The sequence below is a fragment of the Sphaerodactylus townsendi genome, linkage group LG07, assembly GCF_021028975.2.
Source record: "Sphaerodactylus townsendi isolate TG3544 linkage group LG07, MPM_Stown_v2.3, whole genome shotgun sequence".
NCBI classification, from domain to species: domain Eukaryota; kingdom Metazoa; phylum Chordata; class Lepidosauria; order Squamata; family Sphaerodactylidae; genus Sphaerodactylus; species Sphaerodactylus townsendi.
The window spans coordinates 122,210,492-122,237,820 of record NC_059431.1 but is presented as its reverse complement, the minus strand read 5'-3'; the positions used below and the strand labels follow the sequence as shown (position 1 = coordinate 122,237,820).

The window sequence follows — 27,329 nt, the reverse complement described above, 5'->3', positions numbered from 1 at the left end:
TTTTCTGCTGCTTCAGGGACCAGGACAAGGAGGAATGGATTCAAGGTACCTGAAGAGAGATTCTGACCTAAACACGAGGGGAAGCACTTCCTGACAGTCATGGCTGTTCAACAGTGGAACGTGCTGTCCCTGAGTGTAGTGGAGTCTCCTTTGGAGGTTTTCAAACAAAGGCTGGATGGCCAACTGTCAGGAATGCTTTGACTATGTCTTCCCGAATGGCAGGGGGTTAGACTTGATGGCCCATGTGGTCTCTTCCAACTCTATGATTCTAGGACTTCTGTAAAAATATAACTAGGGCTTCAGCCTACAATGATTAAATAAGCACTTGGTTTGCAGAAACTGGCCAACAGAGGAGCTAGAATAATCACCAACGAGTGTGGTTTATTGTGGAGCAGGGCTCAGGGCTCAGGGCTCAGGCCAATGAAACAGACAGCACAGCAAAACAAAAGGCAAGTGATGTATATAATGATACACATTATAACCATCACCCTCTTACAATATATTGATTTCACTTGCATTTATAATTTATCATTATCTCAGAAGGAAAAAGTAGTCACCTGTCTCACTCCTCTTCACAATGATCCCATAAGCAGGCAGTTTATATTCTCACTTTATAGATAGTGAAGTGGAGAAAACAAGTTATAACTTCACAGAGAATCCAAGCCCTGAACTGACAGTGGAATACAGACTTCTAGGCCGAGTTCTCTGCACCCTTTCCTGCTTCCTCTTCAACCTGCATCAGAACAGGAATCCATATCTAATCAAAGGAAATGGAAGCTCCAGCTTTCAATGGGCTGAATTATCTTCTATTTGTGACCTACAAGGCAAGGCAGAACTGATCGCTTGCCGCCCGAGCTGCCAGGCCAAATCGAAAGGGAGTAATGTTCTTAGTCTGATGCGCTCCAGAGGACAAACATTCCCAAAAAGCTCACTACCGGGGGACTCTGATAAGCAAGAGCATGCTGACATTTCACCAGAAGCAATCCCAGTTCAGGCAGGGAAGTAGCACAAAAATATCAACAGCGGGGCTCTTGTTTTCCTTTCAGACGCTGCACAGCATAGTCCAACAACTGATCCCCTGTGTAGCTGCAAGGAGGCCAAGAAATAACCAGGACAACATTTTTAGAAGGACACAGATGGTGTGCTTCAAAGAAGGCATGGGCGGATTAAACTGTTCTCTAGGCATCAATTTTAGAGGTTGTTCAAGGCCCCAAGGCGACAAGGCTAGTGAGTCCGGAGTTGATAATCTGAAACAAAATGGTCAAAGATAACAGTCAGTGGGTTGGGCCTCTTGGCTAAAAGGCCTTGTAGCTGGAAGCTATTCTGCCTCTTCCTACAGCAGCCTTAGGAGCTAACTACCCTCAAAGGGGGAAGACCACTGACCTCCCATACAGGGTTGGAATGGGGCAGGTCATTTTACTTATTTAGAACAAAGATAACCAAAGTGGTCATCATACCTTAATGTCCACTTTCTCCCTTATGATCCTACCCCCACACTCTGGTTATCTTCGGAGGCCCTGCTTCAGTTGTCCCCTCCACCTGAGGCTGCGTAGGGGGCAACCTGAGAAAGGACTTTCTCGGTTAAGGCACCAAAACTGTGGAACTCCCTTCGCAATGAGAGTCACCTGCCACCCTGTGTCAGCGTCTTCCGAAAGCAAGCAAAGACTGCTGTTTGTCGTAGCCCCCAGCAACAGCCATTGACCTTCCACTTCCTGGCATTGTTTGTTTATGTGTTTTCATTGATTTGTTTTGTAATTTTAAATGTTGTTTACAATTGTTCAAATGTTTGCCTCTTGGAGAGTCTTACCAAGTGGAAAGATGCCATTAAAATGTTTTATGTGACAGCACAATTTAAAAGTCACACAACACGTAAGATACCATAATATTTATCATGACCCAACAATTTTTACTAAAATGGCTTAACGAAACAACTGGAGCACACAAGATAAAGAAGTGGCTACACAATAAAAACTAGGTCATCGACATATAGACAACCACCCAGCTCTTTATATTTTGTTCTTGGAGTCTCAAGATGATCTTGATTTGGAACCAGGGCTTCGGAACTAGAGCCGGACAAGCTGAATCCAGATAAGACAGAAATGATTCAGGGCCACAAAAAACTTTTTCCCCTGGGGAGGGGACTATTGAAGTTACGTCAGGCCTCGCCATTCTCAGCCTGGCAAATTGCATGTCCGCATCAGGGCCACAGCTGGCCCAGCCATGATCTTCGCTCGAGGCGAAGGCCATCTCCCCCTGCTTGCATGTAACCAGAAGAAGAAGAAGAGTTTGGATTTATATCCCCCTTTCTCTCCTATAGGAGACTCAAAGGGGCTTACAATCTCCTTGCCCTTCCCCCCTCACAACAAACACCCTGTGAGGTAGGTGTGGCTAAGAGAGCTCCGAAGAACTGTGACTAGCCCAAGGTCACCCAGCTGGCATGTGTGAGAGTGCACAGGCTAATCTGAATTCACCAGATAAGCCTCCACAGCTCAAACGGCAGAGCTGGGAATCAAACCTGGTTCCTCCAGATCAGAGTGCACCTGCTCTTAGCCACTGCTCTTAGCCACTACGCCACTACGCCACTACGCCAGTCAATCGAGCTTAACCGTCCACTCTTACCTGCCTTCTTCTGAAGGAGTGGACCTTAAACAATATTTCTGTTCGCACCATGCTTTGTTATGCTGATATTGTGGGAATGTGAGGGTGGGGGATTTTGGGATGAGCCATGTTGCAACTTACCGGTATCTACCAGGGGTCAGAGAGTCAAACTTCAGTTTCGGCTATCTGAGCCTTGGGCGGACACGGTTCCAATAAAGCTCTTGAAACCCTGACAATTAGCCGAAGCTTCTGGATCCCCTTTTCTACACCCAGACCTACTCACAGTATGGTTGGGTCGAAAGGGAACCACACTACATTTGACAGTGGGTTGGATACCCAGTGGGTATCGGATACTCCAGTGGGTCGGATACTCCAGTGGGAACCCCAGCTCCAGTAGGCACTGTGGGTGGTGGCGGCACTGCAGGCGCGGCAGCCAGTGGAGGAGCGGCACCGGTGGGACCAGTACTTCCAGTCCCAAGACTGAGGAGAAGGGGACTGAAGGTGACCTTTGACGGGGACCCCAAGAACCTCCCTCAATTCCTTGTGCAAGTGGGAGCGTACATGAGAGTGATGGATGACGAGTACGTCAACGATGCCGAACGCCTGTACGACATCGGAGCGCTCCTTGAAGGGGAGGCGGCGGCCTGGCTGGTGGGTCTCTCTGAAGAAGAAGCCCCTGAGCTCTGCAACCTTGACCGCTTCATGGTCTCCCTGCATTGTGTCACTTCGAGGACCCCTTCTTGGAGGAGAAAGCGAGGGCCCGGCTGCAACGTCTGTGCCAATGATCCCAATCGGTAGCTGACTACGGGGCCAAGTCCCACCAACTGGCAAGCCGCCTTTATTCACATGTTCAAAGATGGCCTGAATCCTGAGATCCTGAAATGGGCCCTGGTGGCTGGGGATCCAGACACCTTGATGGGATGGATATTCCTAGCTGGAGATGGCGAGGCCCACCTGAAGGAAGTCCAGCGAGCCAAGCAGTGCAGGGGACCAAGCCCCCGCCATCCAGCCCCACCAAGTGCCAGAGCTGGGGCCCGAGGGCGCCAAGAGGCCAGCAAAACCGTCTATGCCCAATTTGGTCATGCTGGCAGGGGCTGATGGGAATCAGGGCCCTGTTGACAGGCAAGGAGTCTGTGGGCCGTCTGCTGAGAGATGGTCCTGCCAGCAGCGCTGGAGCTGAACTTCCAGAATACGCAGTCCATGAACATCGGGGCACCAGTTGGACACCCCTGGTCTAGATAAATCAGAGCTGATCCGGATGGCTCAGGCTGACCCAACCTCATCAGAGCCAGCCCGGATGGAAGACTTCCAAGAAATACCGGGTGCCCAGAGGCAGCCAATGGCAGAGCACTTCTGCATGTGACTGGTCTTGAAAACCCCGCCAGGTAGCCAAAGTCAGCCAGCATTTGAAAGCACTTAAAACAATGGTCAGGGTCAGAAAAGCAAGATATTTGCCCTGTCTTTTAACTTTACCGTGTGGTTTAATTCTCACAGAGGGCCAAGATATATTTTGGGGGGTGGGGAGGGAGGAATCAACGCTGGGAAGGCAATCTATGCCCTTTCATCTATGCGCTCCTTGCCAATTCATTTCCAAATATCTGAACTTGGGAACTGACCCTGCCAACTTACCCCCGCTCTGGGTGATATAGCGGACCCATGGGAGAGCTTGATACCCACTTTTCTCTATGATCTTCATGTACCGCACCTGAGGGAGAGAGAGAAAGCATGGAAACAGGAATGAACGGCCTCGTTTAAGGCCTGCAGCCCTTGGCATTTGCACTGCGTGGTACCCCCAAGGGCCAAAAGTGGCTGATCGGCTTACTTGTCTCCCCCCTTCACGCCATCCAAGGGGATACAGAGCATGAAGCAGGGCCTGAACCAGGTACTACCACATGGGGCGCCTGCCACAAAGAGCGACTGGCAGCTGAACATCTAAGGGGCCGGATGAAAAACTACTTCTGGTCTCCAAGAAAGAACTGGCAACTCGACCAAGAGAAGCTTCCTTCAGACAGAGCAGTCAGTTTTGACCTTGTCATGCTGAAGGGAGAGAACAGAAACACCATTTCCAGCTGCGATAGTGTAAACACACAAGAATCAGGGCCCTGTTGACAGGCAAGGAGTCTGTGGGCCGTCTGCTGAGAGATGGTCCTGCCAGCAGCGCTGGAGCTGAACTTCCAGAATACGCAGTAAAAAACTGCAATAGATTCCGTTTTGGAAGAGGATTCGGGGCGTGCAGAGAGATGATGGATGAGGCGGAGAAGGGGTGTGGAATTTATTTCCAGCTTTTGTAAAGGCCTTTTAAAAAAATTCCCAGATAGAAATTTGGAGGAACCCTGAGATGAAAAAACAAAACAAAACAATGCAATATTTTATCTTTTGCAACAAACTTGGGGGAAGCAGGTTGAAGCGCCCAACTGGCCTCATCTTTGGCTAGAAAACTCTTTGCAAAGGCACAGTCAAGCTGTTTAGGAGAGCTGTGAGACTACATCTCCCAGCAGGCACTAGCATGAGACTCAGTTTCGCCCAGCCCTGTCTCTGGCACACACCGCAGGAAGAAGGCCAAAGAGAGAACAAGGGACTATAAACAAGTAACAATTATTTTGCCGTGTGAGAACGGAGCCTTCTGCAGGTGGCACCCGGCCTGCGAGTGAGCAAGAGCAACAATTACTGCCCATTACAGGTTGCCCCCACTTTGGAATGGCTGCCCGAGAAGGTCAGGAAGGCTCTGTGCTCACCTGACTTTCTGCAAACTCTAGATATAACAGAATTTTTTGTTTTTTTTTTGAAAAGGAAATATTTGATGCCAACTATTCTAAGCACGATCAAAACCTTCTTTCAGGTAATAGCTAGCTGGTCCCAGCATTTCAATTCAACCCATGCCTCACAGAGTCTGAGTTTCAACTTCAAAACCATCCTAGAGTAGAGTCCATCCAATCTTCACGTGTACAACAGTATTTTCACGAAACAGAGTGCTGCCATTCTGACATCTGACTTGCACCCAACCCAGCTCACCTGAATCCCAGAGACGGTGAAGTAGGGGATCTCAAACCGGACTGATATGGGTGGACGGCCCTCCAGCTCCTCGTTCTCAACACTGGGTAGCCCAAAGTGAGCTCGCATCAAGTATTCCTTGCCGCCCTACCGAGCCAAAGGCAAGAGAGGATGGAGGAATTACTGGACCACAGAGCAACTATGGCTGCCAACCTCCAGGTGGTGGCTGGAGTGCTCCCTCCATGACAACTGACTTCCAGACTAACAAGGTCAGTCCTCCTGGGGGAAATGGCTGCTTTGGAAGGTGGGCTCTGTGGCAGATTGCACCCTTCCCCAAGCCCTGCCCTCCCCAGGCTCTGCCCCCCCCCCAATCTCCAGTTATTTCCCTCCTGAGAGCTGGCAGACCAACAGAAGTTAGTCAATGTCACAAGGTCAGACCATGGATCGGAAAGGATCATCCGTGGCTCAGACAAAAACATCAAGGAAATCCTCTGCCAACATTCTTCCAGTGGCACCTTCGTGGTCTTTTAGTGGTACCTCAGGTGCCACTTCAGTCGCGGGGGGGGGGTGGGGGTGGAGGTTCTAATGGGTCACTATTTCCTTGTTTTACAGCACCAGAGTCTTACTGTCACCCTCCCTTCCTCTTCCCACAACAGGCACCTTGCGAGGTAGGTGGAGCTGAGAGAGTTCGAAGAGAACTGTGACTGGCCCAAGGTCACCCGACAGACTCCATGTGGCATACCGTGTTTCCCCCATAATAAGACAGGGTCTTATATTAATTTTTGCCCCAAAAGTTCTGTTAGGGCTTATTTTCAGGGGATGTCTTATTTTTCCCCATGATTTTGCGCCCCCCACGGGACCAGATCAGCTGCGCCAGGGGAATATGTAATTAGGGCTTATTTTTGGGGTAGGTTTTATTTTCGGGGGAAAAGGGTAGTGGGGAATCAAACCCAGTTCTCCAAATTAGAGTCAGTCATTCATATGAAGAGTGGGGAATCAAACCAGCGTGGTGTAATGGTTAAGACCAGGTGCACTCTAATCTGGAGAACTGGGTTTGATTCCCCACTCTGCCAGGAGCTGTGGAGGCTTATCTGGGGAACCAGATTATCTTGTGCACTCCAACACACACCAGCTGGGTGACCTTGGACTAGTCACAGTTCTTTGGAGCTCTCTCAGCCCCACCTACCTCACAGAATGTTTGTTATGGAAGGGGGGAGGGAAAAGAGATTGTAAGTCCCTTTGCGTCTCCTTACAGGAGAGAAAGGGGGGATATAAATCCAACTCTTCTCTTTCAGATTAGAATCAGCTGCTCTTACCACACTGCATACGCTGCACTATACCACACTGGCTCTCAATGGCCCTCTGGTACCCTCCCCATAATGAGACTGAAGCTCAGGATCCCCATAACGAAAAATCTGCCTCTTATTTAGGTTAACAGCAAACTGGCCAAGATACCCTGCAAGGCTGTCGAGAAGGGATGGGCAAACCCCTTACCGGGAAGGACTTGATACTCCAGATGACGACGCTTTTCTCAGGCAGATACTTTGCACTGCCGATGCTGGTCTTGAACTTGGGAGAATCGGCGTCACTTGGGACTGGCACAGCTATCTCGACACCGTTCGCCACTGACTGCTTCTTGAATTGGCCCTTTGCCTTTTGAAGCAGAAAGAGCCTCATGATAGTTTGCACTGACCAGAGGCATAGCTGGGCCAGAGTGCGCCTGGTGCACACTCTGGCTTTTTTGCGCCCCCCCCCCCCGTGGCCCCCACCACCACCACCCACCACCACCACTTTCTTTAGGAAACCGAGCAGGCTGGAGAACTGGCCTGCCTGTTCTGGTGGAAACTACATTTCCCAGGGTATTGTCAGGATGTGGTGAGTGCGTGTTCTGTCCTTGGGAGGTGGCTGCCGGCTGCTTCTGGCTTTCTGCCTGGGATGGGGATTTTTGCTTGTAGGTTATCTGTGTGAAACTATGCTTTGTTTATTCTGTATTGCTTTGAGTATTGGCTTTGTTTATTCTGGTTTGGAGGGAATGTGATGTGCCACTGTGTAAAATCTAAAATCAAAGGTCTGAGGCTCTCAGACCTCACATTGCTTGTATCCGACTATGATTGCCAGCACAATAAAGAACTGAGAATGGTTACTTTGGCCTGGACTTTGCTAGTTCGTTACAGGTATCTTGGGAAATGTAGTTCCCACTCAGGCAGGCCTGTTCTCCAGCCTGCTCGGTTTCCTAAAGTAAGTGTGGGGGGCGCCGTGGGGAGGGGGGCATGGGGGAAGGGGGAGGGGCCATGGGATTTTGCGCCCCCACGTGACCCAAATCTGTGCGCCCAGTACATCGTGCACCCCCCGTCCCTCTGGTAGCTTCGCCAGTGGCACTGACCCCTTCTAAACATTCTGTGCCACAAAAAACCACCAGCAAATCAATTCAGCAGGAAGCCTAAGATTTAGAATCAAGTTTAGGGATAATTTTGGTCAGGTCTGTTATTGGGAGATGGGCATTTAAGGCAACTCCTCCTCAAATACATCAGGCTGCACCTGTGAATTCCCAAAATTTCCTCCCTCCCTCCCCCGCGCGCGCGCGCATACACACACACACACACACACACACACACACAAAGGTAAGCCTATGGCCTTTTTGTTGTGATAATAAAAGGGAAAATGTGGAAGCAGTTTTTATATCCCTGTTATCTGGAAAGAAATGGGGCAGCTGCAAAATGACTGGAGCTCACTTACTTAACCCCTTCCTGACCAAAATCCACCCTCTTCTGTTCTGTCCCATCACTTGATCCCCTGGACTCCTTATTTCCCTCCTGTATGTTCCTTTTCTCCTTACTGGCTCCAGGCTGGATTAAGGTGAGAACAGAAACTGTGAGCGGCTGCTTGAGTTTTAATCTAGCCTGATATCCACGGTCTTTGCAAAACATTACTTGCTTACAAAAAGGAATGCAGGTATCTGGCCATATGCAGAATGATTTTTACCCTCTCAAATTTGGATTAGGGTCAAGGGGCTGAACAGGCCTGCTCAGGAAGGCGGATGCTCTTCCTGCAACAGAAGCATTACTTTGTCGCAGAAGATGGCCAAGGTACTGCCGGGTGCGGGGGGGGGGGCGGGGGCGGGGAGGAGCATCAATGTAGGCAGCCTCTTTGCATCCCAATACAGAAAGATAAGGTATTTGGAAGAGTTTAAGTACAAACATGCCAAGAGTAATCCCTTCTCTGAATGTCTGGTCAGCAAATTCACCACACAGGGCTCCTCAGGTGCACCTCCCTAGTTAGTCTGAGGGGACAACTTCTAGGTTGGAGGAAGAGATTTGCAAGCAGGTTGACTTTGATTTATCCCATTTCAATAATCAAGGAACTAATTTGTTGCTCTCTCACCGGCTTACCCCATTATTCTTGACACAATTTCAAATCCTATCCCACAGTCTTAGTCCCTGCAACATCTCTAGAAAGCTCAATGTAAGTACACTAACCAAATCAAGAAAGGTCCCACAATAACATAAGAAGGAGCCTGCTACAGCAGGCCAGTGGTCCATCTAGTCCAGAAGCAAAATGACAGGGGCCTCCAAATGCTATGGAGACCTGGAACAAGTGTGGAGGCATTCTTCAGAGGACCTCACCTTAACCATAATCTCTACTCGGCTGTGAGAGAACTTCTCAATGACCGACTCAATCCAGATGAGGGGCTTCACCTTCAGAGAGAGAAAGAGAAACAAGCAGCATTCAGCCACGTGAGGTAGAGCCCTCCAGCAAGTAGCAACAGTGATTCCCACTGAAAAACAGCACACAAGAATTTGAAAAAGGGCTAATGCTAAAGCTGCTGAAGTTGAGAGTACCACACAGGAGGTGGGCAGGCCTGTAGCTGTGGTGGGGCAAAAGGGGGCGGTGCCCAGCAATCACTTGTCATGCCCCTCCAATCAGCACTAGGGGCAGGTGTGACACCTGTCACAAGTCTTTCAAGTGTGTATAAAGGGAAAAGAGATGAGGCAAAAAGGTGAGAATCCTGTCACAAATTTTTCCAAGTGTGAATTGTCTATTCAATTGGCTAAAACAGAATGAATAATCAGCAAGGCTGAAGAGTCCTGATTTTAAAATCCTGCAAGCAGTGAAGTGCAATTGTGTTGGAGTGGAGAAAGATTGAGTAAAGTCCACCACCTTAATCAGTCCCGCACACTCAAGCAACCAGCGGAGGACTGAGCCTCTAACAGCTTGGCAGGATTCCTCTTGCAGTGGGCATCACTTTGCCCTTACCTGCGTCGAATGGCTCTTCCCAAGTTGCTGCCCACTTACCCAACCTGCAGAGGCCTTCCTGCAGCTCTCCATCATGCCCCCCCCCCCCCGGTTCTCACCCTCCCAAACAATGTGGCATCATCTGCCAACTTGGCCACTGCCTTGTCCAGCCCCAGCCCCAGGCCATGAGCAAGAAGCCTGCGGGATCTCTGGCCTGGCCTCCTTCCCCGAGCCACAGTTACCTGCGTGTTCAGTCGGTAGGACATGAGCTCAAAGTCGCCGTCTGGTGGGATGAAGGAGATGGTGCGGTCATTGTCAAAACGTGACAGCCGCACACACTGGTGGAACTTGACATCCTCCAGCTCCACAGATTTATTTTTTCCTCCTGGAAGCCAATATTGGAAGAGGAAGTTTCAGAAGGGGCGATGAAGAGGCTCAACTATGATGAAGGCAAAGCGGCTGCTGGCAAGCAGGCTCATAGCAAGAGGGGAGCGCCTATTTCCGGACAGGGCCCTGCCAGTCAGCCTGACTGGCGACATCGGCAGTTCAGACTAAGATGGATGCCAAAGCTTCATTCTGGACTTCATTTCCAATGGAGGGGTTTTGCCTAAAGAAGTTCCCCGCTCCCCATCAATAGGCACAGCAGCTGCCAGTGCCTTTCCTGCAGCTTCAGCTGTGACTATCTGGATAACAAATGGCTGCCACCCTCGAAAGCCCTGGAAAAGCCACACCTGTTCCCGAGCCCACAAAGGACATGCAGCCGCCAGCCAGCCTTAACACAAGCAGCTTTCCTGAGTCCTCTTCTTCCCTAGCTTAATCCTATCACACCTTTCTTGCCCCACTACCAAAGAACCATCCAACCTTACACTGAATTGGAATATCCCAGAGTTGTACATTCATCAACTATCTAAATCTAATCAAAAGCTGGATACACACACACACACACACACACACACACGCTTTGACCCATCAAGCCAATGCCCACTGTTCTCTCCCAAGAACAGGAACTCTGCTTTGTTTCTGGAAAGCAGGCCCCCTTGTTATTACCCGAACCATCCAGGTCACGACCAGTCATGCATTTCAACATTCAAAGAATTTCATGGTCAAGCCCTGGCTAAAACCACATCTCTTTAACTCAGAGAGAGGTTTGACAGATTCATGAAGGGATGATCCACCAGGGGCTACTACCCTGTTTCTCCGAAAATAAGACATCCCCGGAGAATAAGACGTAGTAGAGGTTTTGCTGAAGTGCTAAATATAAAACATCCCCTGAAAGCAAGATGTAGCAAAGTTTCTGTTTGGAAGCATGCCCTTCAAACAGAACACCAGAGCATGCAGCTGTGGAGCGGAAAAATAAGACATCCCCTGAAAATAAGACATAGCGCAACTTTGGGAGCAAAAATTAAAATAAGACACTGTCTTATTTTCAGGGAAACATGGTAGCCGTGGTGTCTAAAAGGAACCTCCAAGTTGACTGCCCCCCTAATAGCAGCAAAGCTCTGAGCCCCAGTGCTAGGAGGCCTCACCAGGGCTCTCTGCCCCTTTTTGGTGGTCCTCCAGAGCAACTATTTGACTGTTGTGTGACTCAGACCACTGGTGTGATCCAGCAGGGCTCTACTTTCTTTCTTAAGATGAAAAGTGCTGTACCCTTTTTGGAAAAAAGAAGACAGTGTGGTCGTACATGTTCTGGCAGAAGCCGGATCTGTGTGTCTTTGCATGTCAAAGAGGACCCAATTCTCTTTCAGGACCTGAGAATTATCTTTAAGCGCCAGCTTCATCCAAACCATTATCCATTGCAACGTTAAACATAGCACTTTGACAAAAGAGCATTTGCAGTGCTCTGGACAGCTATCAGCAACACTTCTATTTTGGTACAGTTGCACCCGCCATTTTGTAGGCTCTGAGCTGCTGCGGGTGACAAAATGGCAGTCACAACTATTTAAAAGTGAAAGTGCTGCTGACAGCTGTCCAGAGCACTCTGAATGCTTTTTCATCAAAGGGCCGTGTTTAACGTTGCAATGGATAATGGTTTTGAAGAAGGCGGCGTGTAAGACAATTCTCGTGCCCTAAAAGAGAATTGGAAAGGGGGGGGGGGGCAGCAAGCAGCAGAACCTCCCTCCACGAAAATCATGCAAGAATCTGCAGCGTATTGATCCCCACATCTCCGGTCATCTTTTCCCCCAAAAAGGAATCATATTCTACCCAAACCAGTGAATATTTGAAGACGTGGAGCTGCCTTGCGTGAAATCAGGCGACTGGTCCGTCAAGTTCAGCAGAGGTTTTCTAGGGCCTCAGGTAGAGATTTTTTCAGGTCACCCACGGCCAGATCCTTTCACTGGAGATGCCAGAGATTGAAACAGGGACTTCTCGCAGGCCAAGCGGATGTGCTGCCATTGAGCCACAGCCGCCCCCCCCCCCCCCATCCCAGCGCAGAGTCCCGAGGCTGGTCCAAGCGCTTCTTCAGCCAGCCCACCAACGGATACCTCTGGTTCAGAATTACTTACGTCCTGTGATTTCAAAGAGAACTCGGTCGTTGAGGCCCAAGCGCAGTTCGGGCATGCCCGAGAGGAAAACCTTCAGCTTGATGGAGCCCATAATCTCACTCAGCAGGACGCTGCCATTGGCATTGACCTACAAGACAGTGTGGTGTGGTTGTCAAGAGTGGTGGACTCTCATCTGGAGAACTGGGTTTGTTTCCCCACTCCTGAACATGAAGGCTACTGGTAGATCTTGGGCCAGTCGCAGTTCTCTCAGAACTCTATTGGCCCCACTTACCTGAAAAGGTGTCTGTTGTGGGGAGGGGAAGGTGATGGTACGCTGCTCTGAGGCTCTTTAAAGGTAGGGAAAAGTGGGGTATAAAAACAGCTCTTCATCTTCATTGGGCAGAGAGCTATTTGTCATGAATAGGAACAGCTGTTCCTTTTGTCTAATGGCCGTACCCAAAGGATCTAGTGATGGAAGTGGAACACATGGAGTCTCGAAATGCGCTGTATGCCTGATGCCAAGCAGAAGCATCTAGTCATGAAACATTTAGGCTCAGCTGATACTGCTGGACGAGGAGAAAAGATTTCTTCGGGGGCTGGCAAGGGATTGCCTCACCTGCTGTGTGGGGCACACTGTCCCTATAGCCCCCAGCTGGGTTAGTAAAGTCCTCCTTCTGTTTTCTGTGTTCTTAGGTAACTGCAAGGCAGGGTTCCCCAATCTTTTTGAGCCTGCAGAAATCTTTGGAATTCTATCTCAGAGGCACGGGCATAACCACAAAATGGCTACCGCATAAAGTGCAGCTGGCCACACAGCATCAGAGAGTGAGGTTAGGCATAATTCGGGGAGTAACTCTTCAACATTTCAGACAGCAGGTCCGCTTAAAATAAGCACATTGTTTTATTTTTTGCGAATCTGTGACTCACCTCCAGTCACAGCTGCTGCTGCGGGGGCAGGCAGACCGATTCAATGACATCAACAAAGCAAAATTCTAGCAAAATGCTGGCAACATTCCCATCTGTCTCAATCCATTTTGTAAACACATTTCACAGGCAGCATGGCACGCACGGGTGCCACACCAGAGAGAGACACCTGCTGTAAGGGCTCTCCAGTCGATATCTGGGTTTTGTACTCCCTGGCTGTCCTGAGGGCCCTTTCCCTTCAACAAATTTCTCTTTCCCATGTGCATTGTAAGTTGACAGAGCATTAGGACAGAGAGATATCTGCAGTCCTGTGCTAATAACCTGGCACCTCAACTCAGAGTGCCCTAGCTGGGGTTCCCATAATGTTCGGGAGAACTGTGATTGCCTGAGGACTCTGTTGGTACTTGGGGAGGGGGTGAATGTGAAGTAGGAGGTCTTTACAGCAGGGGTCTCCAATCTTTTTGATCCTGTGGTCACATTTGGAATTCTCACACAAAATGGCAGCCACAGGAAGTGAGTCAACCACAAAATGGCAAGCAAGGCTGAAGAGTCTGCCTTAACAGGAAACCTTTCAAAATGAGCATATCATTGAAAAATATTTTCTTGTTTACAGACAGCTGACTTTCAGTCACACAGTAAAGATCCTTGTCCTGCAGTGACAACTGCTGCCACAGCTATTATTTTTTAATCTGCACAGCCAAGCAGGTCTCCAATGGCCAATCAGAAGATCTGCTGGGCTCGCTTTCTAAAAACACTTGGTGGATCAGTCATTGAAGCGGCACCCGTGGCCACCATGCGAGGGCTGCTCTATAGCATGACTCTGAAATGCACGATCAACAATCCCTGCCTGCCAGTGCGCTAGCTGTGATAGGATGCCCAGGCCAGAGAGGCTCAGGAAATCAACTAAGTCCTCTCTGTCTGCACCCCTGACACTACCCAGTTTCACCCTGGCAAAAGGGCTGCATGCTCCTTTGAGAGAAGACCGAGGTTTGGGCTCCTGGTCTCCATGGCAGCATCCTATTTACAGGACATACCAAAGAGCCTGAAAAAAGTGACGGTGTCAATAATGCACCCCAGTCATTCTGTGAAATGCAGCTGTGTGCAAAAGCCAGAGAGGTCACACCATGACCAAAGTACAGCTAATGAAATACGAGATCTAGCAAAAAACCTGCCATGATAATATCTGAGACACAAATAATCGTTCAGCCTGATTCATGCTAGGAAGGTTTCATCTAATGTAACCATCGGCCCACTTGGAGAAAGATGTAGGGAAACTGGAATCTGTTCCGCAGAAGTTAACCAAGGTGGCTGGGGACCTAAAAAACAAGTCCTACAAGCAAAGGCTGAAGGAACCAAATAGGTTTACTTTCCTGCCAAAGGCTTGGGTTGTGATGCCTACTTCACTCTGACACGGTGGGGGAGAATGGCGCGGACAGTCCCCAGCCACAGACAGACAGACAGGTCCTCTTCCTAAATGACTCTGGGGAATTTTGACAGCCGGGAGGTTCACCCTCATCCCACCCATTAGTGATGCCAAGCAGAAGGGCTTCTCTTCCTCTGCCACTGGATCAACAAAACCATGTTCAGTCAAGTTATTCTGATCAGTAAGAGGACTAACTAATGTCATGTAAGACTGACTCTCTTGATTCTGTCTATCTCATCCAGTCTGAGGACAGATCCTGTGCTGATGGTGATCTTCTGTCCAGATCTAGGGATATTGTCTGTGGTGGGTTTTCCAGGCAGTGTGGCTGTGATCTGGTAGTTTTTTTCTCCTAATGTTTCGCCCACGTCTATGGCTGGCACCTTCAGAGGCATAGAAGATGCCAGTCATAGATCTGGACAAAACGTTACGAGAAAAAACTACCGTATTGTGAGCCGCCTCGAGCCCTTCGGGGATGAGGCGGCCTATAAGTTCAATCAATCAATCAATCAATCAATCAATCAATCAATCAATCAATCAATCAATCAATCAATCAATCAATCAATCAATCAATCAATCAATCAATCAATCAATCAATCCATACCTACATCCAGCAATGTAGCACAGGGAATTTTACAGTTTTCTTCCCTACCCACCGTCCACCCCGCCCCCCCCCATGGCAAGTGGCACCTGACAAAATTCCCTCTTTAACACAATTGTTGAGGCATAAGAGTCCTCCATCCATAGCCTCTATCCATCCATGGAGCTAGCATTAAAAATATGCCTCTGCTGTAGTTCGTTCTACAGGCTACTGAACACTTAGCAACTATACCAGGAAGGCAGAGATGTGTCCCATATAGTTCCCAGGCTGATATTGCAATGTTGACCCAGCTTGGTTGTGGAGGGTTTTCCGGGCTGTGTGGCCGTCGTCTGGTGGATCTTGTTCCTAATGTTTTGCCTGCATCTGTGGCTGGCATCTTCAGAGGTGTATCTACAGAGGGAAGTCTGCTGCACACGGTGTCTGGCCGTGAAAGCCTTCGACAATACATTGATCTGGCTTCTCTAAAGCCAGCTATCCAACCTGTTCTCTCCCTGACAGCAGCCCACCTGTGGACTCCTCCACTGACTCACCAACAGGTTGACTGATTCAATTACATCAATAAAGACCTCGTTCTTCTTGTATTTGATGCCCTCTGATCTCCAGGAAACTGCGTTGGTGACGGTGGACGGGACGCGGGATTTGCCGGTCTCCAGCTTGTTGCCCTGCTGAGTGATGTACCTACATTGGGGGGAAGGAGAAAAAAATACAATTACAGCGGCTGCTGGACCATTATGGGCTGCCGGAGCTCTCCCAGAGATGTAGGTATAGATTTTTAGGGGGGGCTCGGGGGTGGGGCTCCGACCCCAAGCCCCACCCCTGGCCTCAGTGCTTATACCAGTAAAAGCAGCTCTCCGAGGCCAGGGATGGCAGACTCCCCTGCCCCACCCGCCATGCCCCTCCCCCCACCGGCTGGGCTCCAGCCGGCAGTCCCTTCTGCCCTCCCCTCTGAGCAGAGGCGTAGCTAGGGAAAATGGAGCCTGGTGCAAAATCTGAGTTTACTGCCCCCTTCCCCGCCATGGGCAGCTGCTGTGATGCTGGAATCCACCCCCAAACAGCATCACTTTCAATGGTGTTTAAGCTAGGGAGCCCAAATTCTCCTTTTAAATCCACCTTAAAGGGAGAATCTGAGGTCCCCAGTTTAAACATTGAAAGTGATGCTGTTTTGGGGTGGATTCTCCCCCACCTGGAAACAGCATCACTTTCAATGTTTAAACCAGGGACCTCAGATTCTCCCTTTAAATTCATGCAACTCAGCCCAGTATTCCAGGCCTGCCTAAAGGGTAGAATCTCGAATGTCAAGCCAATGTGACATTACCAGGTTTGAAAAAAAAATCAAATTCTGAAAATTTGGGGCTGCCCTTGAAGACTGTCCAGAACCTACGATTGATACTGAATGCTATGGCCAACATGTTGACTGGAAGGGGGTTTCAGTTCTGTTTCACTCTTGTTCCACCCACACTGGAGATTCGTATGTCTCCCTCCATTGGCACCTTTTGTGAGCAGGTGAAGGCCTTTTTTGTTTTGTCTGATATACCCCCAATAACGGTTACTGACCCCCCTTTAGTATTGCTTGTTGCTGTGTTTTAGTTGAATTATTTTATAATTTTAACTGTATTACCACTCAAATGCTTTACTGTTTTTTATGTTTGCCATTTTGTGGCCCCCTGATCTGGTAGAAAGGCAGCATAAAAATATTTTAAATAATAACAATAATGGTAATATTTGAAACAGACAGTTCACAATCTAAGGATTGATTTCTTTTGCCCTGGAATTCAGGTTCGGCTTAAGCACAGAGTCCTGCCTCTAAAATTGAAGTATTGAAGCCAACTATAAGTACACATTCAAGCTTTTTGTTCAAATTCCCTTTCTGAGGCCTTTATCTCCCATGAGTCATTGTTTGCAAATCTTGCCTGGTTGTTTGTATGAGACAAAGTCCAGGCTGAAAAGCAGATAAAGACAATGAAAGAAAGTCCAACAACTCACTCTTGCAGTATTTTGCTGTCTGTTGTCTGGGGAAACCCAAAATCCATAAGCTCATCTAGCAGTTCGTACACAATGACAAAATTGTCACGAATGCTCTCTTCCTCCAACTCTTTGAAGTATTCAGTAAAGACCTAATAAGAGAACAGCAGGTCAGGAGGCAGCTACCAGGATTTTAGACTGAAGAAGTGGAAGTCATTCCCGTGGCCGACAACCCGCAACTCTGCAGCTGCATTTGCCCAGATCTGCAAGAAGAATAAACTTAGTACATTTTTTTTTTCATTCACACAAGTCCCCTTTATTCAACTACTTCTACTTGACTGGATTTTTCTTGCAGAATTTCCAATTTGTGGTGTCGATGTCAGGAATTGGAAACAGCCAATGGAGTGGGTGTTCAGGGACCAGTTGCTGAGTCAAAGTACCACATCCCCACCGCCACCCGGTCCCGTGGGAGACTTACACTGGACCAGGGGTCGGCAACCTTTACCACCCAAAGAGCCATTTGGACCCGTTTTCCATGGCCCCAAAGATCTACCGAGCCGGAGAGGTGGCTCCGCACGGAACCGCCTCCAGCCCGGCCCATCCACTCACCTTTCCTTCCAGCACTGGAAGGCGGAGGGGCCAGGCAGGGAAACCCCTCTGCCCGATAAAGCAGGCAGCCACCTGCTCCATGGGGCAGAGGGGGGATGGTGGCCGCGGCCTGCCCCGTGCTGCAGAGATGGCAGAGGGGGGATGGCGGCTGCTCTGGAGGAACAGAGGGGGTTGCGGAGGGGCAGAGGGGGATGGCGGCACTCTGGGAGGCAGCGGCACCGCGCAGGAAAACCCCCTCTGCTTGACAGAGCAGGCAGCCACCTGCTCCGTGGGGCAGAGGGGGGATGGCGGCTGCTCTGGAGGGACACGCCCACTCTACCCTCCGACCTCCAGGCCACGCGGAGCCGCTGTATAAGGCTGAAACAGCCACATGCAGCTCCGGAGCCTCAGGTTGCAGACCCCTGGGCTAGACACTTACAATCCCTAGTGGATGAAGATTTTGTTTGGCATTCCTTCAGTGAACCCTCCATCCCAACCAATGTTTCAAACGCTGTTTTTATGTTTTATATGTATATTAACTCTGCTTTTTATTGTTTTAATGATGAGTGTTGGGGGTTGACTTTAACGGTTTAAAAATGTGATTTTATCATGCATGTTTTAAATTATTGGCTCCCTTCGTGGCCCCTGCAGAGGCAGAAAAGCAGGATGCAAATTTGTGCAAACGCATCATAAACATTTGCACAAATGTCTGGTAACCATGAGAAGAAGAAGAGTTTGGATTTATATCCCCCCCCCCTTCCTCTCCTGTAAGGAGTCTCAAAGGGGCTGACAATCTCCTTGCCCTTCCCCCCTCACAACAAACACCCTGTGAGGTGGGTGGGGCTGAGAGAGCTCCGAGAAGCTGTGACTAGCCCAAGGTCACCCAGCTGGTGTGTATTGGAGTGCACAGGGAGCAGCAGTGGCGTAATAGTTAAGAGCAGCTGCACTTGAGCTGTGGAAGCTTATCTGGGGAATTCAGATTACCCTGTGCACTCCAAAACACGCCAGCTGGGTGACCTTGGGCTAGTCACAGCTTCTTGCAGCTATCTCAGCCCCACCTACCTCACAGGGTGTTTGTTGTGGGGGGGGGGGGAAAGGGAGAGGAGTTTGTCAGCCCCTTTGAGTCTGCTATAGGAGAGAAAGGGGGGATATAAATCCAACTCTTCTTCTTCTTCTAATCTGAATTCCCCAGAGAAGCCTCCACAGCTCACGCGGCAGAGCTGGGAATCAAACCCGGTTCTTCCAGAATAGAGCACATCTGCTCTTAATCACTACACCACTGATGCTCACTGAAACACTTTGACTGTGAATCAGAAGACCCTGCCACGCTTATTCCCCAAGACTGGGCAGAGGGGAGAACGGCTCCCCAGAGTCAGAGGACAACGGCTATAGGGGGCATCTGGAGAGGTTGCGAGGTGACCTGCCGCTGGTCAGGGACGCAGCAAGGGGGAAATGTGCCTGGTGCTCTGGTGTGTTCTCTGTCCCGCCATGCCTCTGTCCTGCCACGCCCCTGCAGGGGTGCACCCCTGGTGCATGGGCCCCCCTCCCCGCCTCCTTGGAGCTGCGCCTCTGCCGCTGATGGCTATATTACACAGGCCAACCAGGAAGTCAAAAGGGCCTGGAGAAAGCCAAGCCGTGACACTCCAGGGCCGCTCGGCTGGGGGAGTGGGGAGCAGTGGCCTCCTCACCTAAGCAAGCTGCACCAAGGAAGCCAACTATGTCCACCTTGGCCACTTATGGGTCTGAGCCAACTGGGCCAGTTTCTGGGGCTGGGCTCCGCTTGCTCCTTACCACAAGAGGCCCTCTAAGGCAGCAGCCCCCCAGGAACCTTCTCTGTGCGTTGGACGGCCAGTCTGCCCCCACTGGACTGGGCCTTCCTCAGAGCGGGTGGGTGGGGCACCGCGTGGCTCCTTTCCCCGCTTTCCTTCCTCTGCTGTTTGGCGGGGGAGCAAACTTTGACTGGCTTGCTGCCCTTTAAGCCGGAGGGGCTGGGGCAGGCGGGGGGGGGGGCTCTCTCCATCCGGAGGAGGACAAACAGGTAGCGGGCAAGCCAGCCATGGCGACCAGGCGCCCTTGCTGCTGTCTCAGCCGCCAACGAGTGGCCCTGGCGCCTGGGAGCCATCACCTGCCTTGCCTGCCAGCACCTGTCTGGGGTGGCGGCAGCAGCAGTGGCCGTGGCAGCGCCCCTCCTCGAGGCCTTGGCAGGAGCCCGGGGGGGGGGGGGGGGGCAGGCAGATGCGTTACAGCCTGGCAGTGCCAGCCGCCACTCCCGGCTGTTTCTGTCTTGCGGAAGCGACTGGGCTGTGGGTGGCTGCCTGCTTGTCAGTCCCATTCCTTTCTCCCTAACCATGGCTGGATTGGGGCACGGGACGAGAAGCCCTCCCCCTTCAAGCACACCCTCCCCAACATCGGGCATCCCTCGCCAACAGCACCAGGCAGGTGCACCCAATCACAACAAGTCGCCGGACGCTGCAAAGGTTGCTCGATTTCCCAGCAGAAGCTGGATCCAAAGGGCAACCGGTCCCTTCCCCCACATCCCCTGATACGGCAAGGAGGGCAGTGGTGCCAACGCCCAACCGATTTCCTAGGCTGCAGGTGCTCAGCCACACTTGGTGGTAGCATCTTCCTGCGACTCTGAGGCAAGAGGAAAAACGCTGCAGGAAGTATCAGGGGAGCGTTCCACTCCTCCACTCGAGGGGGGAAGAAAGGCCCTGTCCCCATCACAGTACACCCACCCACCCACCCACCCCGGGCCTCTGCAGGTCTGAAAATGGCTACTTACCTCCACCACCTTGTAGAGAAAAGCATACACCAGAGAGGCGTTGGCGTTCTTCATGGTGGTGGCCACCACTCCACACAAGGTTAAGGGAAAGAAGAAGGACCCCTGAGCTGCTGCCCCAGGCGCTTCCGCCCTGATCCTGACCATTAATGCTGGGGGGGGGGGGAGACGGAGGAAACAGAGAATGCGAATGAAATGTTCTGAGGTCGACTGGGGGGAGCAATCCAGACCTCCACGGGGGGCGCAGGCGTGGGCGGGGGGGGCTTGCAATGACACTGTCAAGTCTGCTTTTCTAGAAAGGGGCTTTGTGTGGAAAGTTACTTTTGCTTAGCAGGTGCTTGGTTGCCTTCGGTGTGGCCTGGGGAGTCTACTGTTGGGATGGGCCTCCTGACCAAACCTTTCTGTGTCTTTCTGTTCTCATTTGGGGGTTGGGATGAACCAACTATATTATCAACTGCTTGGCGCCTTTTTGCCAGAATTGTCTTCCTTTGTTCCTTGAAGTCTGTCAATAAAATCCTTTAAAATATCGAGTGGTTTGTTGTCTGATCCAGGGAGTTGACAGACACACTTTTGGGGGGAGGGGGAGGAGTCACAGCCAACTTATGGTGACCCCGTGGGGTTATCGAGGCAAGAGAAATGCAGGGGTGCTTTGCCATTGCTGGCCACTGGGTCCTGCCCCTGACATTCCTAGGAGGTCTCCCACCCAAATACTTGCCAGGGTCAAGGCTGAGAGGGTGCAGCTGGCCCGAGGTCACCCAGAAAATTTCCACGGCAGAGCAAGGATTCAAACCTGGCTTCCTTCGATCCTAGTCGGACCCCTTGAGCCCTACACCACGTTGGCTCTTGTTTGCATCCTTGGCTTAAAAAAAGAAGAAGCAACCCATGGAGAATGGTTGAACACTAATTTCAGCAGCCTATTGTGAGATTTTCAACTAAAACAAAAACAACAACCACCACACACTGATGATCTGTGCACCGTCTGCAGACCAAGTGATGTGCACAAAAGGCCTTCTGTTGCTGTGTGTCATTTGGAACATCAGATACCCGAGGAGGAATAACGGCATTCAGAAGAATTTGATAAAGGACAGAAAGGCTCCTCTTCTGCTCCGATGATCACATCTCCTCCGTGCTCCTCCTCTCCACCCACCCTGTCTCTGGCTGCTTGTCCCCCCCCACCCCACCCCAAGGCTTTCAAAGGGCTTCAGAGCTTCCTGCTCTGGCCTGAACACCCACCGGACCTGCCCAGGAGGATCGGTCAGGCTATTCTCAGATGCAGACCTGTTTCCTGGGGAGTTCACAAATACCTTAAACATCACACACAATGAAACACCATTCTAAACAGACACCCAATGCTGATCCTCACAACATTTTGGAAGTACTTCTACAGTTCAGTCACGGATGAGTGCTTACTTCCGTGGTGGCGAACCTTTGGCACTCCAGATGTTATGGACTACAATTCCCATCAGCCCCTGCCAGCATGGCCAGCCCCACCGCCCTGAACATTTTCCTGATCTCAACCCCTATGGGGGTAAGGTTGCCAACTGCCTAGTAAATTAAAAAATATCCTGCCCCTGGCTTAGAGCTTTATTTGCCAGGCGATGTTATTTACTTCAGTGGCCCATTTCTTCACATTCAGCCAGTATTTAAGAGGCAGAACATTTTTTCTGCGTGGCTGTCAGCAGTCTCAGTCGTGGCCACACTTGCCCCCTGCGGACACACATGGTGATCCATAATGAGCTACTACAGCAACATATCAATTGTCGGATTTCATTTCTTTAAAAAAGCACTATCTAGCCCTTTTGGCTGTGCAGCACAAGAGGAAAGGTAACAGCGGCACATTCTGCTTTATAGAACGGGAAGCTGACTACTGGGACATGGGGAAGAAAGCCAGAAACTAGTGCATAGTGCATTGTGGCAATAAATTGTGATAACGTTGCAGTGCTGTGGTGATACAGATATTACCTATTGTAAAAATTGCCAAAAAAAATTTCAGAGTTTTTTTGGGGGGGGAGGGGTAAACGGTCATCATACAGGACTGAGGCAAGGCGAGTGTGGAGAAATTTCCATGCAGACCCACGACTCCAATGGCAAATCCAGAGACATCTGCAGCAGCAACCAGAGCCCCCCAGATATTAGCCCCCAATTTAGGAAGCTGCAAAGGGAAAAGAAGAGGTTTCCACTAAAAAAACGGAGTGTGAAAATGCAGGAGAGCCACCTGAGAATTCTGTGCAGACGCAGTCATGTGCAAAATGCAGAGAGCCAGAGTGCTGCGTTGGTTGGATTGAGGGTCAGACTAGGATTTGTGAGAGCCAAGTTCAAATCCCCTCTCTGCCATGGAAACTTGCTGAGGGACTTTGGGCCATACTCTCAGCCTGACCTACCTTACAGGGTTGGTGTTTTATTTACATTTATTATTCACCCTTTACCACAATCTCAGGGCAGGTTACAATAAAACAATTATGAGTGTGAAGATCAAATGGAGAGGAGAACAATATAAGTAGCTTTGGGAGACCTTTGTGGAGAAAGGTGGGATGTGAATAAATTAAATAAACAAGACTAGGTAGGGTTTTTTTTTTTTTTAATGCTTTGGTTAAAACGTCATTTTGCAAGAGGCTATCAAATGTGTGCCTGGAAGTGTCTTTCAGTAGAAAACCTGAATAATTTTCTAGTAGCAACTTTGCAGCCAACATTTATCTGACACCCCCTACCAGCGATCTGCCCGATGCAACATTATGCAAGATCCAATCTCACACCCAATCCATGGGGGCAGCAAAAGGATACAGTACAGGTTGCTGTGCTTGATCCAGAGAAAATGGATCTTTCCATGGGTCAACAGTGGGGTCAGGGCGCACTCTTCCTCCTTCTGCATCAGCAGCGGCATGAAATGATCAATCTCCGACATGTTCACGTCCCCCTTGTAATTGCGGCTGATCAGGGGCTGCGGGACGGGAAGGCAGTTCTAGAAGGCTGAACAAGTATCAGCGGCACCAGCTTTACCGCATTATTCATTCATATCTCATTCTGCAAAACCACACCACACATGGAAAGCAAGATCTGAGAGTGATAATAAGACCTGCAGGGACTTGGGGGGGGGGGGGTTGTGGGGGGATTTGGATTAGGTCACACAATGCTAGGGACAAGGGCTTTAACTCTCCTCCTTCCCAAATACAAAATCCCAACCCCAGCCCAGTAACTCAGTAGTACCTCTGTAGGAACCTGCATTATTCCTCTCTGTACAAGGCATATAGTAGCTCCATGAGGAAAGGAAATGGAACAGATAAACTCACCTCCATCTGCCATGATCCCAATCCCAGACTTCAAAGGCTACAGTGGATGCTATGGGAAAACTCCTACTATCACATCCAGTTCCTTGCCCGAGCTGTATTTCAGGATTCCCCTACACAGTGCCCATGGGCACAATAGAGCATGCGCGGACACCTTTTTGGAAAGTGAGTCATCTTATGCATGACCTCACTTCTTGAGATTTTGTGGCTGGCTCCGCCTTTAGTGGCCGCCATTTTGAGGTTGTGTCCACCATCCAGTGTCAGACTTTCAAAGGTGCCTACAGGCTTCAACTGTACATCGCTCAGATTGCTCTGAACCGCACAGCAACCGCAGAAGGTTCATTCCACATATCCAAACAGCTCTGGCTTGTTAGCCATCAAAATGGTTATTCAAATGCTCGGTTTCCTGGGTCATAAGCACAGCTGAAAGGACAATGCTAACGGGGCAGCTGCACAAAAGTCACCCGAGAGCCCGCTGCAACATCCTGCCGTTTCGTCACAGCACAGCCCTTGATGCCCTACTTTGTCACTGTTTCCAGAAATCTGCTCCCTACACCAGAAATTATCCATGTACAAGAAAGCGGGCTCAACACAGTGCATCAGAACAACAGCTCAGTCTCAGGAGGGCCTTGTCAGCCCGTGGAGCTCACGCTGCATTATTAATAGCATTTATAGTTCCAGAGGGCAGCCATGTCGGTCCTCAAGGGAAGAGGCAGATTTCAGTCCCGTAGCTCCTGAGAGACCAACAAGAACTGTGGGGCTCTGGAGAGGCTCAACTCTCTCCCCTGCTTGTTGTATCTGACAAACGCCACTAAGGTGCTCCTGGACTTGAATCTGGCTGTTAGTAGCATTTGTAGCCTTTCTTGAACATCCAGGGTGCCAAAGCATGATGCATTCCCTCAGCTATGTTTGCACCTGTTAGCAACCATAGCCAGTGAGAAAAGAGGGCATTATTACACCCTCTTGTAATCGACAGGGAAGGGATGCAAGGATGCATAGGGAAGTCAGGGCTGAGGGAACATCTGAACTCGAGCCCTCTCAGCCAGTTTGTTCCTCTTATTAATTGTGACCGCCCTGCCCTGAAGAAGAGATATTGCAAGGAAACTGTGTGCAAAGCCTCTCTGCTTCTCTTCCCCAGCCTGGTGAATCTGCCCTGGTGGGGTTGCCAATTCAGGGAAATCCCTAGAGATCTGGGGTTGAGCCTGGGGAGAGGCGGGTTTTTCTAGAGGAAACAGGCCTCCACAGGCCATAATGCCCTGGAGGCCGCCCCCCCCACCCCCACCCCCACCCCCACCCCCACTGCATTCTCCAGGGGATCTGATCTCTGTCATCTGGGGATCAGTTGTCAACCTGGGAGACCTCCAGACTCCAGCAGGAAGTTGGCAACCCTATCCCCGGGCCAGACCAGCTGGCGGAGAACTCTTCAGATAGTCTCGTAGTTACTAACTCCCAAGTGGGACAACCGATCTCCAAAGGGCAGAGGCCAGTTCCCTAGAGAAAGGAGCAGGCTGTGGGGAAGGGATCCCCCCAGCCCTGAGAACCTGCTCACTGGATCTCATGTCACGTGATGATGACATCATCTCACACTGGGGTCCCCAGCCTCCTTGAGCATGTGAGGGTCTGCAGCGCTGACACCAAGCGGTGGGCGCAAAACCACAGAACGGTTGCTGGGAGAGGGGGCATCAGCCCCCAAAAGGCAAGCAGCAGTGCCATGCATGACCCCACCCACCAACCCTCCTCTCCAGGCAGGCAGCAGCTCTGTGGAGCAGGAGGAGGAGGCCTTTCCAAACCAGTACAATCAAAAGTATCCCCCCCCCCCCCAGCTTGCTTACACACCGCTGACCTTCAGTGCCCTTTTAAAGATCTTGTACGGCTAAACAAACATTCCGTGGCTAAACAGAAGCCCTGCTTTCTGGGGAGGGGGGCACACAACTGACCTCACCACTTCCCAAAAAACATTTGGTGGACACTACTAGGACAGGTGTCAAGAAGCCACCGTGGCACCCGCTGGGGACTCCTGCTCGACAGCATGACAATCTGCAGGAGCACCTAGTACCCCTCCCCAGGCGCCAACCCCAACTCTCCCGGAGCTTCTCCGCCTGGAGTTGGGAACGTCTCCGGGGCCCCACCAGACCCATTCCCGACATGGCGCTCTGGGCTCCCTCCGAGGGGAAGAGCTTTGGCGACCCCTGGGGCGCCCTGGAGGGGGGGGAGGCGGGAAGGCGCCGCCAGGCCCCGGAGCTCCTGCGCGGCCCGCGGGCCTCCTCTTCCTCGCCCCCGCCGGCGCCGTCGGGCAGGAAGCCGAAGCAGCAGGCCGCGCGGGGCCACCTGGCGAGGGGCTCGCTGACCCACCTGGCCCGCCGTCGAGGGGACGACGGGCCGGCCTCACCTTGCCTTTCAGGTCAAGGATGAAGACGGCTGAGGCGGACATGGCTGCTCCTCGGGTCCTCCGCAGCTGCGTCCCCGCCTCCGTCGGGCTGCCGGCAGCCACCTGAGCCAGGTGCCTCGGCTGCACCTACAGGTGAACCTGGAAGGGGAGGAGACCGGCGGCGAGGAAGGGGAAGGCGGCCGGGAGAGGAGAGGAAGAGGCGCTCTGGCAGGGTCAAGGGGGGCGGGGGGGGGGGCGACTCCAAAGGCAAGGGAAGCAGCAGAACTTGGGAGGGGTGACGTCGGAGTTGCCAACCTCCAGGTGGGGTCTGAAGATCTACCAGGATTACAGTTACCCTCCAGAGGTCAGTTCACCTGGAAAAGATGGCTAGTTTGGAAGGCGGCGTGAGGGGGGCTCTGTGACATTATACCCCAAATGAGGCCAGGGGGATTCTGTGGTATTATATCCCAGCTAGGGGGGAACTCTGTGGCATTATACCCCGGTTGACCGTGTGTGTGTGTGCGTGTGTGTGTGGCATTCTACCCCGACTGATATGGGACTCTATGACGTTATGCCCCAGCTAGGGGGGAACTCTATGGTCAATTCCCCACTTCAAGAGTGAAACCTGAGTCTTTGGGGGAGGGCGGTATATAAATATGATAAATCAATCAATCAATCAAACCCGCTACAAACCTGTTTGAAAAGAATTGGGAGCTTTGGAGCACGGATTCCTGCCCCTGCTGAGGGGGTATTACACCCACTCCCTTCCCCAAACGCCTTCCTCCCCAGGCTTCACTCTCCAACATCTCCAGGAATGTCCTGACCTGGAGTTGGCAGCCCTCATAAATGTGTGTAAGAGAGTGTTGAGGCATGGTAACCAAGGAGCCTGCGGGGTGTGTGTGTGTGTGTGTGTGTGTGTGTGTTTCCAGGCACTGTGCCTGAGCTAGCAGTCCCTGGTCCCTTTCGGTTACCTGCGTGGATCTTTCCCTCCGCCTCGCCCTCCTCAGTCTTTTGTAGGCCTTCTAAGTAAACATGGGGCAGTGGGGTTGTTGGGGTTAATTTGGCCCGCCATTGGCTTGTGCTGCTGCAAGATGACAGGCA

General features: G+C 51.0%; 1 protein-coding gene across 7 annotated transcripts; it reads right to left on the bottom strand.

Moving 5' to 3' along the window:
- Nucleotides 1-356: 356 nt before the first annotated feature.
- Nucleotides 357-27,329, bottom strand: AP1M2 (adaptor related protein complex 1 subunit mu 2). 7 transcript variants are annotated; one of them, XM_048504735.1, is made up of 12 exons: nt 27,200-27,329; nt 23,358-23,514; nt 20,580-20,647; nt 17,231-17,361; nt 15,778-15,925; nt 12,327-12,453; nt 10,065-10,207; nt 9,213-9,284; nt 7,084-7,242; nt 5,611-5,736; nt 4,228-4,303; nt 357-1,247 (listed from the first exon to the last, which is right to left on the bottom strand). In XM_048504735.1, exons 2-12 carry the CDS (start codon nt 23,476-23,478, stop codon nt 1,225-1,227), a joined length of 1,194 nt encoding a protein of 397 aa, XP_048360692.1. In that variant the 5' UTR covers nt 23,479-23,514; nt 27,200-27,329; the 3' UTR covers nt 357-1,224. The 7 variants fall into 7 exon arrangements, with proteins under 7 accessions (XP_048360692.1, XP_048360693.1, XP_048360688.1 ...); XM_048504736.1 differs by lacking the exon at nt 27,200-27,329 and adding an exon at nt 26,922-27,025; XM_048504731.1 differs by lacking the exon at nt 27,200-27,329 and adding an exon at nt 26,250-26,385.

What these genes read in the sequence shown, in the direction of transcription:
- AP1M2 (XM_048504731.1), bottom strand. Translation starts at nt 26,291, where the DNA reads ATGTCCGCCTCAGCCGTCTTCATCCTTGACCTGAAAGGCAAG. An exon ending in CAAGCACAGCAACCTGTACT is followed by an intron (nt 20,648 to 23,357) that starts GTATCCTTTTGC and finishes CCTTGTGTGGAG; the next exon opens with TGGTGGCCACCACCATGAAG. An exon ending in TTCTCTACAAGGTGGTGGAG is followed by an intron (nt 17,362 to 20,579) that starts GTAAGTAGCCAT and finishes TTCTCTTATTAG; the next exon opens with GTCTTTACTGAATACTTCAA.